We start from the raw sequence: 16,368 nt of genomic DNA on the forward strand, positions 1-16,368 counted from the left end.
TGATCTGACTTTAAGTCATCTTATAACTTTGTCAGTACATTCCCCAAACATGACGTGCCTAGTGATGTGCGACCCACTGCTCAAATTATACATGGAGAAAAATCAGGCTTGAAACAAAGGTTAATTTACACATTTATTTCATCAGCAGCGAAGACAACTCTAATTCTCATCAACATTGACTGTCTGCAGACCTGTTAGGATAAAATTAAAAAGACCATCAGTTGCCATCTATTTTTAAAGCAGAACATACCAAAAGAAAATGAAGACAGTTCTCACACCCACTGATATTAACACCTCCAAGACAGCATAAATTATTTATCAGGTTCTGCTGTCTATAACCAAAATCTGCTCTTTGTGGAACATGAATCAGTTGTTCACCAGTATGACCATTTTCACTCTACCAGACCCAGCTTCCAGCCCGGATATCACCACATAGTGGAGAACTAAGAAATCCAGACAAAACAAAAAGAGGACTATTTTTACATTGCCAGAGCAGAGATGAACCCTAAGAACCACAACTAATCATTGTGTGAAACCACCACCAAACACGTTAAAGCACATTTCTATCCCAGCCACACCATCTGGAAAGCAACATTTTTTCCCTCAAAGACAACCATTGCATTCCCCAATGACACAACTTTTATCCCTTTTGCATCTGTCTTTTATCCCCAAGGGAAGTATTGGAGTGATATATTTTGCAACTATTTGTTGAACGCTTCAACACATATACTGCTAAAATGAGTTAAACAAAATCTAAATAAAAGGCGACATTACTCTTAAGTTCAGCACATTGCTTAATTTCTCCACTGCTTACCTTTATATGTTGTGACAGGAACGTATGTGACAAGAGTGTACAGTTTGTTGGGAGAATCTTCATCTTCGTTGCGCTTCCTGGACAGACGCACGCGAATGCGGTATGGTACATTCCTGTGTACACATGCAGAAGAGCCCAGTGGTTACCATTAAACACACTGCATGCTCAGGAAGCAAAGTGAAGCTGCCTCTGTTGCTGTGTTTCCATTTAGGACACTAGTATTGTTGGGAAAAGCCAGCAAGACAAACTCAGTATACACAAGCATAGTTCCTTTGCAACTTTCAGATTAACTTCTCGAATTCTACCCGCCCAGAGAAGTTCACGTCAACATATGCATTTATGCTAACAATGCGGGAAACACAGCAAGTCTTCTATTCATAGTTTAAACCCCTTAACGTGTCCAACTCAGCTCAGATTTCCCGCAACTCCAACACATAATTGTGACCGATGGGTACAGTGAATGGCATGGAGCATCCAGATGATATGAAGATCAATCAATCTCAGCAGAATTTTGCAGTGTGATACTCTCAAACACAACCACCAATACAGACTGCTGAAGCAAAGAGAATCAGCAGGGGCACCTTCACGAGTTCCATGCACACGACATTAGCAGTGACATGGAAAAACTTGACACATTTAGTCACCCTCCTTGCGAGCACCCTAATGGTGTTTTCAGTCTGCATGTGTTGATGACCAACTAAGGAGAGATCAGTACAATTTAAATATGCACAATTTTCCCACAATTCAACACTGTGTGGGTTAAAGTTTCTTCCATGGCAATCCATGTCCAGAGATTCAGTGAATCTGTACCTCACTCCTTTGGTCCACACGGCCTTGTTCAATCGTGTGTCGATGCGCACATCAGGAGTTCCCATCTCCTTCATGGCGAACTTGCGGATTTCCTTCAGAGCGCGGGGAGCTCTCCTCTTGAAACCCCTGGGTGTGGTGTGCAGAGGAAGTACATGTCATTTCAGGTAGGTACTACTGCAGAAAGACAAAGTGGATAAAATCATACAGAGCAAATAACCCCATGTTGTTCCTTTGCTTAATCACCATCACAGTGACATTCTTCAGTCCAGACAACACTGGTTATGTATACGGATGCATGCGGTGTAGCTCTCTCATGCGTGTGACCCAGTAACTGGAAAGCCAAAGGGCCAAGGAACAGCAGGAGCTATCAACATATTATGCCAAAAGACAAGCACTGTGCACCAGCTCCGACAAGCTGACGTTACAAATAATCTCAGTGTAATTAGTTCCCTTCCGATCTGCAGAATTATTCCATGATGATTCCTACGGCAGGACTCACGGCCGCGTTGGGCCACAGAAACGTCACTCACACTCCATGGATGCGCTTGTGGATGTTGATGGTGTATTCTCTGGTCACCACCTCGTTGATGGCAGAACGCCCCTTCTTTTTCTCTCCTTTCTTAATAGGAGCCATCTACAAGTTACACAGAGTGACAACTCAGTTCTTCCTGAAAAGCTTTACCTGCATCTGAGACACACACAGGAATTTTCACTAGCTATTACTGTGGCACATTTGAAGTCACAGACACCCTTAACCTTAGCTAACTGTACACGAAGTACTTCACAGTACAATTCAATTTCTGTATTGTAACTCACGCAACTCTCTCGGACTGTTACCTTTGCATAGTCTGACAGTTGCCTATATGATTATATCAAACCAGTTTTTTAAGCGTTACAGCACCAGTGTCCCATGAATGATGCCAATAACAAGTGTCATATGTACCAGAAGTACTTCATATAGAAGCAGTCATTCGGGTTTGCCTGCTGGCTGGCTCACTATTTAGCCAAGAATAAATCCCAATTTTCCCCAAGATATCACGCAACCCACAGTGCACTGAATATTCTGCATGACACAAATCAACAGATACGATCCTAATTAAACAAATACTATACAATGGGGGTGTGTCATTTTACCACAAGAACTGCACAGCTAGAAGTACATTTGTCCACGGTTCTGTGTCTTCAAATCAGACCGTGTTTATCGGACAAATACATAACTGCCGTGTTTCCAAAATGACACAATACATTGTGAAATGCACTCTTTTGCTGTTGTGTCGTTCACAGACAACATTTCAACCGTTCTGGACTAGGATGAAGTTGGATTATTCGGGCGATGTATGAGGAAAATACTCACAGTGACAGCGGACTACCTGAAAGGAAAGATTAAAGGATTCTGGGTAGTACTAAAGCGAAAGAAACACGATTACATCCGGTTCGCTTATTAATGCTTTAGATTGATTTTAAATACATGCAACCATTACATGTTTACTGTATAAACTAGTGTAGAAGAGTGACAATCGCACGTCTGTACAAGAGCAGAGAAGTATAGTTTTAAACCTTGCAAATACATGCGGAAACGTAACTAGCTAACTACATGTTTTTAACTGTGTTTCCCATAACGCCCCGTCCTGGGTCTCTGTCGTAAAACACTGACTGGATTGTCGTACCTTACTTTTGCTACATTTTGAATCCATTCGCGCATTGAAGCTACCTAGATTCCAAATTTGACAGCTGGGTATGGGAATGTAACACATGGTGATGCGTCTCATTTTGATTTGTCAAGCTAAATGAAACTTAGATATATTTGGAACTATACTCAATCTAAACCATGCATTTGTAAACCTCCGTTGACTAGATATCCTAAATTTATTAATTTACGACAAGTCATTCATTGGGGAGATGTTGTGCTGTATTAGGTAGCTATTGCTAGCTGTAAACACTGCAAAATACAGAGACTGACTAAAATATGAGGAGTATTTGAACATATTTAAAAGATTCACCAAACCCGCCGCAGTTTATGAATTTGAGGTAGTTCGCAATTAAGAGAAGAACAATGACGCTGGCACCGAAGGAACTTTCCAATCTTTTGGGGATAATTTCGGAAGAGGCGTGCAGCAACACTTTCGAAAGTCTTTCAACTGCCTTCCATCACTATTTCGGGAAAGCCGAGCATTTCCGTGTGGGCTCGGTGCTGGTCATGCTTCTGCAACAGCCGGACCTCCTGGCCGTCCTGCCCAGTTCTCCGCAGCGCCTCACGGCTCTCTACCTGCTCTGGGAAATGTACCGCACAGAGCCGCTGGCCGCCAACCCCTTTGCGGCGGTCTTCGCTCACCTTTTAAATCCATCACCGGTTGGGGAAGAACAGGAGAAGCCACTCTGTGGTAAACTGTAAACATTTCTGCTGTTAGCAGTCCTATGTCGAATATTTGCTAGTCCTCAAGACTAGGAGTTTATGCACCAACAATGAATTGGAACATCATCTGGCAGTTCTCGTTTCTGGGTTTAGTATCCCAACCTCACACAACGGCAACCCAATAGGGTTTATTTACTTAAACTGTTTAGAATAACTTTATTTAACTGTAAATTGAATACTGAAACGGCTTTAATTAACTTGTTTTGTTTATCTGTGCCTCTACAGACGCCAGTAATCCACGTTATATTTAAGGGTTGCTCAATTAGACGAATTAATCGTTAATTACGATTAATTAGTCTAAAAAACAACTAGGTGCAGATACAAGATGTTTGTTTCACAATTTATATTGTACTTCTGACTGTCTTAAAGCATGGTTTTTAGTGAACCATAATGTCAGTAAACGACATGCAGTTTAGTTATTTGTTAATGGTTATTGTACTGGAAAATGCACTTAATGCTGCGTCGTGATACTGAATGATGTAGACATATGCTTTAACATTTCTAACACTGTTCTTGAATGGTGCAATGTTTACAGGCTTCCTCCCACCCATAACACAGCAGGAGAAGTTCTTCCTGTCCCAGCTCATGTTGGCGCCCCCTAGAGAGCTGTTTAAGAAGACACCCAGACAGGTATCCTGCATGGACGTGGGGAACATGCCCCAGTCTGTGGACATAAGCGGGCTTCAGCTAGCCCTGGCAGGTGGGTCAGTGAAGTTCAGTGGTGCTTCAGAAGCTGTGCTTGTAACCAAATGTTTCAGGCTCAATTTTCAGATGTGCCACTTCTGTTTTACAACCTCAACAATGTGGTGTAGGGGTTAAGGATCTGTGACTGGAGCCAAACATAACTGATTCCCTTTTTTATCATTATGCTAACATTTCTGCTATATAAACATATAATGTAATATAATGTAAGCAGAGTGTACTTTACCTGAATTTATTCAATACATATCCAACCCAATAAATATAAATGTGGGAAAAAGTTAGCTGTGCAAGTTATTCTAGTTTAGGGCATTTGCTAAGCAAATAAATACTGTGATATAAATTTGCCTGCCTTTTTCTTCCCAGAACGCCAGTCAGAACTGCCAACGCAAAGCAAGGCCAGCTTTCCCAGCATCCTTAACGACCCAGACCCAGACTCTTCTAATTCAGGATTTGACAGCTCAGTAGCCAATCAGATCACAGAGGCCTTGGTCACCGGCCCTCGGCCCCCACTGGAGAGTAAGCGAGTCTCGTATCCGCAGATACAGCGTATGTCTAGAGTATCATAGGGGAGTATGCAGGTTTGAGTCGTTCTGTAACTCCTGCCCAGGTCACTTCCGGCCAGAGTTCATCCGCCCGCCGCCCCCCCTGCATGTGTGTGAGGACGAGCTGTCCTGGCTGAACCCGTCGGAGCCGGAGCACTGTGTGCAGTGGGACCGCACCATGTGCGTGAGGAACAGCACCGGCGTGGAGATCAAGCGCATCATGTCCAAGGCTTTCAAGAGCCCGCTGTCAGCTGCGCAGCAATCACAGGCAGGTGTCAATGCGCTTAGGTCCTACCAGCATTCCATGTTTGGGGGAACTGTGCGAGACGTAATGTAACACCATCTTGGTTTTTCCTCTTGTCACCCCCACGCAGCTCCTGGGAGAGCTGGAGAAAGACCCCAAGCTGGTGTATCACATCGGGCTGACCCCGGCTAAGCTGCCCGACCTTGTGGAGAACAACCCGCTGGTCGCCATAGAGATGCTGCTGAAGCTGATGCAGTCCAGTCAGATCACAGAGTATTTCTCTGTGCTGGTCAACATGGACATGTCCCTGCACTCCATGGAGGTGGTCAACAGGTGAAGTGGTCGCATGTCACAGTCGTTCATGGTGTCGCTGTGGAATACAGGGTAGCATTGCATACCGAACAAGGTGCCCTGCACTTTGGGTCATGCCACGAGGTTGCCATGGTAGACAGTGCTGTAGAAGACATAGCCTTGCACATAGTATGAAAATTCTAAAAGGGGTGAGGCATTTTCTCACCAAATAGCATGATAAGATAGTAGTTTTGGAGCTGGAGGTTAACAGCTGGAGGTTAATAACCCAGGTGGTTCGATGTTGTAACTTGAAATACTTCAGTAAATACATAGCAATGTGGACAATATTCCAATATATGTAAGTCACCTTGTAAAAGAACATGTTCATAACAGGACCAGTTGACGTGCATTACACCATTGTGTGTATAGTACATAAATATGTAGTGTGTTTATTAACACTAATAATGTGACTAGTTTCATTGTGTATAGCTTTTGATCACCTTCGCTATATATGTTTAATTATGCTTTTTGCTGCTGCACAGGCTAACAACAGCAGTTGATCTACCTCCAGAATTCATTCACTTGTACATCTCCAACTGTATCTCCACCTGCGAGCAGATCAAAGACAAATACATGCAGGTAAGGAGTCCTGACAGAGCCTTTGATGATGGTAAGAGGTTCAGTGCCAAGCCTGACACTAGAAAGTGAAAATAGATCTAAGTTCTGGTACCCCTCATCCCTGTGTAAAGATCAGGCTGGATGTCAGACTGCTTCCTGCTGCAGAATGTAGGGTAAAGTCTGATCCAATGAGCTGTCCAGGTTGATACAGCTCCTCCCCCGTCCACCAGTTTTTTTAAAATCACAAGTGCACCTTGGTTCATTCAAAGTGTTTGTTTCCGCCACAGAACCGCCTGGTCCGCCTCGTCTGCGTGTTCCTGCAGTCCCTGATCCGAAATAAGATCATCAACGTGCAGGACCTGTTCATCGAGGTGCAGGCCTTCTGCATTGAGTTCAGCCGGATCCGGGAGGCCGCGGGGCTCTTCCGCCTGCTCAAGACCCTGGACACAGGGGAGACCCCTGCAGAGGTCAAACCTGCCAAATAGTGCCCAGCCTCTGGGCTGACCCACTTACTGACACAAACCTCCCCCTTTCACACCCGCCAAATAAGGGCCTGCGTTTGGAGTGACCCACATTGTCCTGCTCGGATCTCAATCCCTTTGTGTTTATTTGTGTAAAAAGATCTGTACTTTTTAAAATGTTCATTGGCCAGAGTTCTTTTTCTTTTTATGTATGGATGCGGAAGAACTGAGTTTTGCTGACTGATTAAAAGTTGTAAAGACCAGTGTCTGAGTTCATGTACTGTAAATACACTGTTGGCTTTTTCCACTGCTCTGCACAGTGCTGGCACAGCACATTTATGTTTGCCTTTTATGTTAATCATTTTTAAACAATTGTTTTTAAAACAACTATAAAGCCAACATGGCTTGAGGCGTTTAATACATGTCTGCAGACTGTTATATTGCTAAGATGTTTTTATACTATTCTGAGATTTGTGCAACCCTAATTTGGAATCGCCAAGTGTATACTAAGTTTGTCTCACTCGAACAACCTCAGCAGTTTTACAGGATTGAATGCATTACTCTGATACACTGGTATGCAGCCAGTATCTATTTTTACAGTGTCCTATGGAAGGGCACTCATTGGAGGATGGGTGCTACTCCAGTTCTGGTGTCACCCCATGTGACTCGCAGGCGCCTGATGAAATGAGGGGTGCCTAAGAGCAGTGAGACAGGGAAACCCTGGCTGACCTATCCATCCTTATCTCCAGTCGAAGGAAGCCATTTTCATTGGTCATTATTGGCAAATGACATGGCTGGTTTCAAACGGAAATACTGAAGTTCAGAAGATTTTTACAGCTTTTTTTCCCCTTTGTGGAGCCATGTTGGCAATCGACAGTTGTGTGTTAAGCACACCTCACCACAACAACTTCCAGTATGCAGAAAGAATGAAGCAAGACGAACGCAACCCTCCAGTTCATTTGACTTCACACGAGATACTGGTCATTGTCTGCTGATGACACGGCTGGGATCAAGCCTGTGTGGTAGGACTCAGCCTACACTCAAGGTGAGCACCTTACCAACCAAGCCACTGGGGAGCATACCCCTCCAGAGATATTGAGAGGTCTTGAACAGGTGAGGATATAGCCAGTAGGCAGAGTCTCTGTGTCGTGTATCTCTTGAAGAGAGATCTTTCTCTCTTGAGGGGGTACCGCCTGAATGCTCCTTCAGCATCATCAGCCTGTTAACCCTGTGTGAATGCAGGGCCATGTGGAGAATGTAACTGCTAACTTTTCTCCAGGCAACAAATTGGTGGCAAAGGCACTGTCTTCTTCATAAGTAGGGCATATTATTATTATTTTTTTTTTTTTTGCTTTTTCAACAAGTTAAATCACTTCACCGGCTGTGCCCTGTCATATCTGTGGCTAATGAAGTGATGTAATGATCAGAACACTCAAAGCCACTCAAGCGTATGTCAGTCATTAGGAAAATTGACCCCCCTCAAAATGTAACCAATATCCAGAATTCATTTATTTTACTGAAAAAACATACAAAAGAAATATGTTTCCTTTTATATTGTGGTTTTCTCACAAAGTTTTAAAAATAACAAGATCAATAAAATTTGTTGGACATCTGTTTGCGAAGGTTTGCACGGTTAACATTTTGCCTACCACACTCCTTGCCTACATTTCACAAAAGGTGTCTAGTTTCCTAGCATCTGTCCAGGTGCACTTAAACATGGCCATGCAGATTAACTTCTTGTGAATCAAAATAGCAGGGCATGGGAAACACAATTACCAGTTTTTTAATGTTACAGACTAACCAGTGTAGAAGGTTAGTGTTTGAAACTAAGTGAGCGCATGCTAATTTTTAGCTAGCTAGTTACCAGTTGCACTGGTTTCTAGTCCTTTACTGCCACAAGAGAGTTGGGGTGTAGATGAAGTAGATAACTGACATCCATACATTCTGTTTCTTTACTCCTGGGGCCATCAACCTACAACAGGCTAAAGGAGACAAAGTCTGTTGTACTATATGTTCTCTAAGCAGGATGGATTGAGTAGGCCGTGAGAGAGATGATCGATTGGATACAAAAATATCTCAAGTTTCACAAGTACAATTGGTAATATTTTGGTATAACTGAGCTGTACTGGGATTTAATTCATATGTAGCTTGATATTTTTAATGTTCAAATAAAGCCCCCTGTTACTCTGTAAAAGCTTCAGTGAAATTTGTTTTGGAGAGTGCTAGGGGGTTGTACATAAACAAAGGTTTAAGAAGGTTAAGAAAGTAATCATTTGCAAGCAGAGAAATAATACTGATCACAGAATACATCTGACCTGGACAGAAAGAGCGCACCACAGATAAAGACATTCCAGTCCAGTAGGATCTGGCCAGTAAACTATGGATTATTTCAACAGTTTCGATATTGTGGGATGTTTCTGGAAGAGTTGTATCCCATTTTAGTTTTCAGGACCCTGTGTGTGTTCGGAGAAGCTCACTGAGTTTTCTTGATGACACCCATGGCGATGGTCTTGACTGCAGTAAGGGCTTCATTGCAAGCTTTGGCGATATATTTGGGGGGCAGGAGGAAGCCGTACTGACCCTTATCCTGGAGCTCAAAAGTGAATGAGTAAGGGATGCCGAGGTTGTAGGCCCAGTCATCAGAACCGCCGGGGGCTAAATCTACAGACAGACAGGGGCAAACAGGTGTGTATTATTCCACCCGGAGAAGTCAAAAATGACATTTTCTACAGTCATGACATAGGAGAGGTATAGAAATAGAAATGAACTCAGCCTGTTCCCTAAAATATGACTGAAGGTTAAGTGCAAAAAAATAGTAGCTTCAAATTTCCAGGATACATAATTTCCAGGTAAATCAGATCAATTTAAAGAGATCTTCACCAAGGGGATGTGAACAGTTCTACAACTGATATAAACCTGCACCTACCCACTGGCACTGGAGAACAATTCCAGCCACACCTGTTGTACACAGCTAAATTAGGATGCATGAGGCTATATTTATATGCAATAGCACAAAGGAAACCTTTTGCCTTCAAACTTGCTGCCTTGACTCCTTATGCTTTTTTTTTGCTTGTGTTGTGTTCTGCCTCACTTGTAAGTCGCTTTGGATAAAAGAATCTGCCAAATGAATAAATGTAAATGTAAACTGGCAAAATAAATATCAGGTCACCTTTGGAAGATATCCATCAGGAGGATGAAATGAGTTGTTGAGTTGAGCTCAATGAGTTTGTTTAGTCAGGGAGAGAGTTTGCCTTCTGTGCACATGTGATGACAATATCCTCCCCTAGGTTGTCTTACAACTAAAACACGTGTGAAGGACTTACAAATTGTCTTTGCTCCTGGACCATACTTGTAAAGGTTCCTGTAATATCTTCTGATATTCATCGCTGCCTCATGAGCAAGTTCATTCTGACAAGGGAAAAAAAATGATTGGTGTACAGTTAGCTACACATCCATCAATCAAAATGTGTTGAACCCCTGTATAGAACCCCTGTCCCCCTAGATCCAGGTGGGAAAAACTGGGAATTCATTATTATACCCCAGGGAAAAGAAGAGGTGGCTAGAAGAAGCTCCTATAAAATGGGTGAATAGAAAAAAGCATATGTTTGTGAATGACAGTGTCCATGAATAAGCCAGAGCTCCAGCTTGATCTCCTAGTTTATGAAACAATTCACACATCCTCCTTCTTTTTGAACACCCAGCGGTCTCCCAAAATAGTGCAGCCAGCCAATTAAATATTGCACAAAGCTCTGGCCGACCAATTGACTTATAGAGCAGCTCACCAGCTCCTGGTGATTGGTCGCCTCTTCGTAGGAGCACGAGTAGGGGAAGAGCAGCATCTGGGAGTAGGAGTGGATGGAGAGGTAGAGCTTGATCACGTTCTTGTGGCTGCGCAGGAAGTTGGCCACGGCCATGGCCTCCGGCTCGGACTCGGGGAAGCGGCCACAGTACGTCTCGTCACACGGCCTCTTTGAGGCGCCCTCCGCTGCAGAAGGGGGCAGCACACAGGTCAGGGGTAACAGGGTCAGGGGTCAAGCTTGATGCTTTAGGATCCCAACAACGCGCTTTTCAGGTGTAAGTCATGGGTTGGGACAGAATTTCACCTGTTAGTCTAGCTTTTTATGTAAAATTGTGAATCTTTTCAAATAAAGGTAAGCATCTCATACCTGCCAACCCCTTTTGGAAAGCTATCATTGTCAACATCTCAGCTTGCATAAACATAGATTCATGGTAAACAATTGTTATATATTTAAACCAAAATATATTGTATAGTATAGTATAAACCTTTAACATCCATACTTGCCAAAATTAATTTCTGATCTACCTCAAACAGGCCCAGTCTATTTAGGTTCAAGTGTGCAATGCCATTTGTCTGAATATTGTTCATCTAAGGGAGGTGAAACTGCCTTGACTTATTTAAAAGAGACTAAACCCAGTTGTGGATAGGAATAAATCCACATTATATCAGGGCCCAACATTAATACAAGGTTGATTTTTATTTGAATGGGTCAATTTACTGGTTGAGGATTCTACTGTAATGAAATATGGCTACTTTGTTGTTATTCACAAGCAGTACTTTCATGTTTGCCATGTTTTAACAATAGGCTTTAATACGTAGAAAGTTTTAGACCCACATGAAAATAATAATAAAAGAGACAATTAGGTTATTCAACATTCAGTGTAGTACAGTTTTAGGTTTTAACACTTACTGCACCAGTTTGCATCAAAGTTTCTGTTGAGGTCAGCTCCAACACAAAAACTGTCTTCTTGCCTTGAACGATTTTTTCTCCACATGCGGTTCTAGTCAGGGAGAAAAATAGAGAGAAAATGAAAGTGATCTAGAAAACATGTCGGGCTTTCAGGCCAAGTGGCAGGCTACACTTTCACACAGTATGAAACTGACTCAGCATATGTTTGTGTTTAAGCCCTTACCTTGGTCCAGGTGTATTTATATCCATCAGGATTCATTACAGGAAGCACATATATGTCCATATTGTTCAGCATTTCTGTGATGTCATGATTCAGGTTGTAAAATGAAATAGCCTGGAACATGGGGTGGGGGGGAGATTAGAGGGAAAATAGTCATTATTCCACCATATTCTGTCAAAGGCCTTGATACTGTTCAAATATCAGATACTGCAGAATAAATGACCAGTGAGATTATTTAATTACGCTTTCATAGGTCATGTGCCCCATAAATTTTGCTCCTTCACTCAACAAAAATTCTACAATTTAAAACACTAATCACATCACTCCCAGTGACTCACAACGGGCTCAATCAAAACACGTTCAAACAGTACAACTTGTGATAAGAGTGGTGTGGCAGTGTGGTGCAATGGTAAAGCGCAGGGGCGGTACTGGAGGGATTGCTGGTTTGATTCCTGCTACTTTGCTGCTTTTGTATGCTTGGGGAAGGTACTTAACTCATAATTGCTTTAGTAAATGTTCAGCTGTATAAATGGGTGACGTGCAAAATTGTAGGCTATATAAGCTGCTCTGGACAACAGTGTCCACTAAATGACCATAATATAATGTATTGCCCTGTAATTTGAACAGTCACAGTGCTGAGACGTGATACTGACGTAATGCACAAACCACAGGCAGAAAGCTGGGGAGATCCACTCTCTGGCATGGATTCCGCAGTCTATCCACATGGCTCTCTTCGGGTGACTCTCCTTTCCTGACAGCTGTGGGAAGAACAAACAACAAATAAAACAAATAAAACAGGTAGTTCTCGGTCATTGATTCAGCAGAGGATTGCAAAATTAAATTACACCACCAAGATGCCTGTCCTCTGTTGTCACGATAATAAATAAAATAAGTGGTTTGTATCAGGATCACTGTCTATCCATTGGGAATTTTTACCTTCAGAACAAAAAGTGGCTGTTTCTCATAGGATGAGCCAATCAGAATAAGCTGCACCATCTCTGGGTGATCCTGAATGGTAATATTAATCCAGTCATAGATCTGTGAGGAAGGAATTGCATACATTGGAATAAATTCACAGCAGTTCTAGTTGTTCACAAATCTATGATTGCTGTATGGTTTTGTGTATTTATTTAGCATGTATGTAACCAAGAAGGTGATTCAGTTTTGGGCAGGCCTTACACCTCTGTTTGTTCAATTAGGGAATTCATCATTTTTGCAAGACAAGGCGATGGTGTGGTATGACTATACACATACAGTGTAGTGGTACAGTGTAGTATGGGTACAAGGTGGTGAGGCTACAGCGTACAGGTAAGGTGGCAGGGGTATATGACCAAAGGATGGTACAGTGTGATATGGCTACAGGGTGGTATGGCTATGGGTTGATACTGCATAGCTGCTGGTATGGCTGTTATGGTAGGGAGGATTAATTCAGCACTTATTGTTCACTGGTGGTGCAATTTCAGGTTTTATGGTAACAGAGGTTTTCTTACGTCCTCCAGCGAGTGGTATTTTTCATAATAGGTCGCGCTGCTCCGTGGGTCTGTGGAATCATTTCTGGTCTGCATCTCAATCAGCTCTTCAACATTACTCAGCATAACTCTGAAACATGCACGTGTATTCAGGAGCATCAAAGCTATTTGTGGAAAAATACCAACACAATTTTTTGACTGGATTGTGTGTTCATTTGACCTGTATTTATGGGCATCGCTTTTCTACAAGTCAATAAGCCAAAGGATGATCTTTCATGGCTGTCCCCTACTCACTGAAATAATTAGCATGTAATATTTTAGATTGTGTAGCTTGACTGACATGGCTTGGCGTTGTTTCCGTGGAAACCACATACTTGTGTGTCATGTGGTGCTTGTTCAGCAGGCCCTTTACTGTGGTCATGCTGGCTGCTGGGACGAAGAGGTGGACCTCCATATTAGCTTTGATGTGGCTGGGCGCGGCCGGCTGCCACAGCACAGTCTACAACAAGAGCACAGTGTGAGGCAGCTTTCGCACACAACAGCTTCGCTGCAGCACCGTGGAAATACAAAATATCTTTATTCGCAAGCTGGGTGTACAACTGTACTCAGCTTAAGATGCAAAAATGGAATCTCTAGTCATGGAATCTCAGCAAAGAGTCCACACTCCTACAATGTTGGTGTGCAATGTTGGTGTGACACTTTGGGTACACGGCGATCTCTTCCCAGTGTTACAGCTACGTTGTGATACATTAGCAAACACATGGGGTGAAAGATTTGTATCTGCGAGCAGTGTAAACAGTCTATACAAAAGAGCAGTGAGAGTGAGATGTATCCATAGTTACTTTTTGGTCTATAAACACACGTGAATAAATGTTCAATATGGTCACAGTCTATCCTGCAATTTTATCTGAAATATATTAAGTGCCCTCACAACAATAGATGGCTGCCTTCCTGTAGGGCTCAGTTTAAGTTCTGTGTTCCTTTGATTTCGATATATCCGAATCTCATATGGCCAGTAGGCCTGTGTGTGTAGTAAGCCTAAACCAGGTAATGAAACAAAGAGCAGAAGAGCCGAGCAGAACCTCATAGTCACTGGACACGTTTCGGAGGATCTCCACCTCTTCCTCTGTCCTAGCCGTGATTGAAAAAACCTGAGCCCTGCAAGAGATGGGAAAAAAAAAACATTCCGTTGTCAATAACCCCGAGGTAAGGTTACAAGCTGCCTCTGTGCTGCACATGGCCTGGGGACATCGTGTGCATTGCCACTTGAAGAGGAGAGTTTAGGGGTGAACCAGTTAATGAAGAGCTCAGCTTGGAACACACCTTTAGGTTTACACTTGAAAGCTTCATTCATCTTGAATCCCTCTGTAGTTCAGTCTCTGCTTGAATTAAACCAGCATACCTGCATCCCATGTAATGCAAGACATCTGCAGGACAGCCCCCCCCCCTTGCTTTGAAACTTACACCATTGCTGGTGAAGAGGGCATTCAGTTCAGGACAGGCCTCAGGGTTATTACCTTAACTCTACATTGCTGTAGTGTTTCCATGGACACAAAAGTATTTATTTGATTGATTCAACCTTTATTTAATCAGGTAAGATAACCGAGAACCAGTTATTAAGCTGATTTATTTCACTCTTGCTGGCTCTGGTTGGATAGTTTTGCCTGAGAGGCATTGAGCTGCTGCTGTATTACAGTCTGCTGTGCTGTGTTATTGTTGATGGACCGCTTGACCACAGAACAGGTTTTGTATGATACCTAACAATTAATAAATTATATGGTTTATAACGGTCTTTATTTTTTTATCAGTTTGACTATTTTCAGTACCGTATTTAAACTGGATTTGAGCATTTCTTCCTGATGCAAAGAATAAAATGGTAGAGTGTTGTTAACAAAGTGTAACTCCAAGAGTGTTGCTGTGTTTTTCAGTTTGAGATAGTCTCTGTTAAACATGTTGATCTATTTTAGGGTTTCATGCTGCCCATGACCTCGCTCAGATTTTGTGTGGATTCATTGATTTTTACAGGGAGCAGAGTTGCTGACAGAGTGGACATACTGATTAGGAAGAGCTATTTAGAGGAATCAAAAATCATTGCACCTGGCCAGAATGATGTCCTAAATAAAACCCATAGAATCTAATGCAGTGGTCATGTTAACAGTTGATCTGTGGTCAGGCCTGCCGACGAATCATCAGCATGAAGTCTTAGAAGTATTTAACACCGTTTTGAATGAGGGAAAATCAGGCAGAATCAAAGTCTGTTATTGTGAGTGGGATGAGGGGGAGGGAGTGTAGTTATATCTGTGATCAAGGTCATAACTGCTGCTAAAGGGGGTATTCTGTGTAGCTGGGCTTTGATTGTGTGTTCTGATTGTGGGAGGTGGTCAAGTTGCCCAAGCTGATGATGTCCCATCAGGAACCAAAAAAATGAAAAACAAATTAAAAAAATCAATATTTCTCAAAATTTCATAATGACTTTAAAATTACAGCTTTGGTTTTTATAATTTCTAAGTGGCTATGAGTCAGATGGACAGCCAGTGGTCATGATCACAATCAATACAGCACTTCTTCAAGGTCTCCAGTGAAAATTATGCTTTCCAAAACAATCATCAGAATCAAAGCATTTGTTATATTGTTATATTGTATAATCTTATATTGTATCACGAATCACGACAAGCGTACTTTGATCACGGTTTGCTGTTGTATTTCAGGTTTTTGTGAATCTGTAAAACAACAGTGGAACAATCAGTTATTCTTATGTGAACATGCACGTGTAACATGGCAGTCTGCTTTGGTTCCAGCATGTTGAAAAAAATTTAAAAACCGGTTAAAACGAGGACTTACTGTTCTGGTGTGCATTCTTGATTTCCAATCAGAATAGAAATCCAAAACCCCACTATTAGAAGGAACTTCATTTTTCAGCTTGACTCTGAGTAACAGATTTGTATACTACTTTACTTGTGTAATGAGCTGTTTTGCCAGAGGAAGCTGTATTGATTTAGAGAGATCTGTTTGCCTCGTGGTTAAAATTTACACACGATGAGTAAGAAGGCACTTTGCACTACGTCTGTCCCGGAG

At 42.4% G+C, this 16,368-nt stretch overlaps 3 protein-coding genes across 3 annotated transcripts; 1 reads left to right on the forward strand and 2 right to left on the reverse strand.

The window, feature by feature from the left end:
- Positions 1 to 120: 120 nt before the first annotated feature.
- rpl31 (ribosomal protein L31) lies at positions 121 to 3,050 on the reverse strand. Its single transcript, XM_036544847.1, has 5 exons — positions 2,979 to 3,050; positions 2,155 to 2,258; positions 1,625 to 1,750; positions 815 to 927; positions 121 to 191 (listed from the first exon to the last, which is right to left on the reverse strand). Exons 2-5 carry the CDS (start codon positions 2,256 to 2,258, stop codon positions 160 to 162), a joined length of 375 nt encoding a protein of 124 aa, XP_036400740.1. The 5' UTR covers positions 2,979 to 3,050; the 3' UTR covers positions 121 to 159.
- A 201-nt stretch (positions 3,051 to 3,251) lies between these two features.
- Positions 3,252 to 7,080, forward strand: cnot11 (CCR4-NOT transcription complex, subunit 11). The gene is made up of 7 exons (XM_036544846.1): positions 3,252 to 4,005; positions 4,573 to 4,737; positions 5,103 to 5,255; positions 5,347 to 5,549; positions 5,656 to 5,858; positions 6,359 to 6,455; positions 6,722 to 7,080. Exons 1-7 carry the CDS (start codon positions 3,678 to 3,680, stop codon positions 6,917 to 6,919), a joined length of 1,347 nt encoding a protein of 448 aa, XP_036400739.1. The 5' UTR covers positions 3,252 to 3,677; the 3' UTR covers positions 6,920 to 7,080.
- Positions 7,081 to 9,037: 1,957 nt separating this feature from the next.
- Positions 9,038 to 16,269, reverse strand: cpb2 (carboxypeptidase B2 (plasma)). The gene is made up of 11 exons (XM_036544686.1): positions 16,135 to 16,269; positions 14,376 to 14,451; positions 13,668 to 13,792; positions 13,315 to 13,423; positions 12,761 to 12,862; positions 12,478 to 12,582; positions 11,828 to 11,938; positions 11,605 to 11,695; positions 10,678 to 10,880; positions 10,219 to 10,303; positions 9,038 to 9,556 (listed from the first exon to the last, which is right to left on the reverse strand). Exons 1-11 carry the CDS (start codon positions 16,203 to 16,205, stop codon positions 9,369 to 9,371), a joined length of 1,266 nt encoding a protein of 421 aa, XP_036400579.1. The 5' UTR covers positions 16,206 to 16,269; the 3' UTR covers positions 9,038 to 9,368.
- Positions 16,270 to 16,368: the final 99 nt, after the last annotated feature.

This window comes from Megalops cyprinoides, chromosome 14 (genome assembly GCF_013368585.1).
Source record: "Megalops cyprinoides isolate fMegCyp1 chromosome 14, fMegCyp1.pri, whole genome shotgun sequence".
Classification (NCBI taxonomy): domain Eukaryota; kingdom Metazoa; phylum Chordata; class Actinopteri; order Elopiformes; family Megalopidae; genus Megalops; species Megalops cyprinoides.

Coding starts and splice junctions, on each gene's coding strand:
- cnot11 (XM_036544846.1), top strand. CDS start 3,678: ATGACGCTGGCACCGAAGGAACTTTCCAATCTTTTGGGGATAATTTCG. Junction 4,738..5,102: donor GCTTCAGCTAGCCCTGGCAG/GTGGGTCAGTGA, acceptor TTTTCTTCCCAG/AACGCCAGTCAGAACTGCCA. Junction 5,859..6,358: donor TCCATGGAGGTGGTCAACAG/GTGAAGTGGTCG, acceptor GCTGCTGCACAG/GCTAACAACAGCAGTTGATC.
- cpb2 (XM_036544686.1), bottom strand. CDS start 16,205: ATGAAGTTCCTTCTAATAGTGGGGTTTTGGATTTCTATTCTGATTGGA. Junction 14,452..16,134: donor CAAGAATGCACACCAGAACA/GTAAGTCCTCGT, acceptor CATCTCTTGCAG/GGCTCAGGTTTTTTCAATCA. Junction 13,793..14,375: donor ACGTGTCCAGTGACTATGAG/GTTCTGCTCGGC, acceptor CTCTTGTTGTAG/ACTGTGCTGTGGCAGCCGGC.
- rpl31 (XM_036544847.1), bottom strand. CDS start 2,258: ATGGCTCCTATTAAGAAAGGAGAGAAAAAGAAGGGGCGTTCTGCCATC. Junction 1,751..2,154: donor CACAAGCGCATCCATGGAGT/GTGAGTGACGTT, acceptor CACCACACCCAG/GGGTTTCAAGAGGAGAGCTC. Junction 928..1,624: donor GTGTGGACCAAAGGAGTGAG/GTACAGATTCAC, acceptor ATGTGTACACAG/GAATGTACCATACCGCATTC.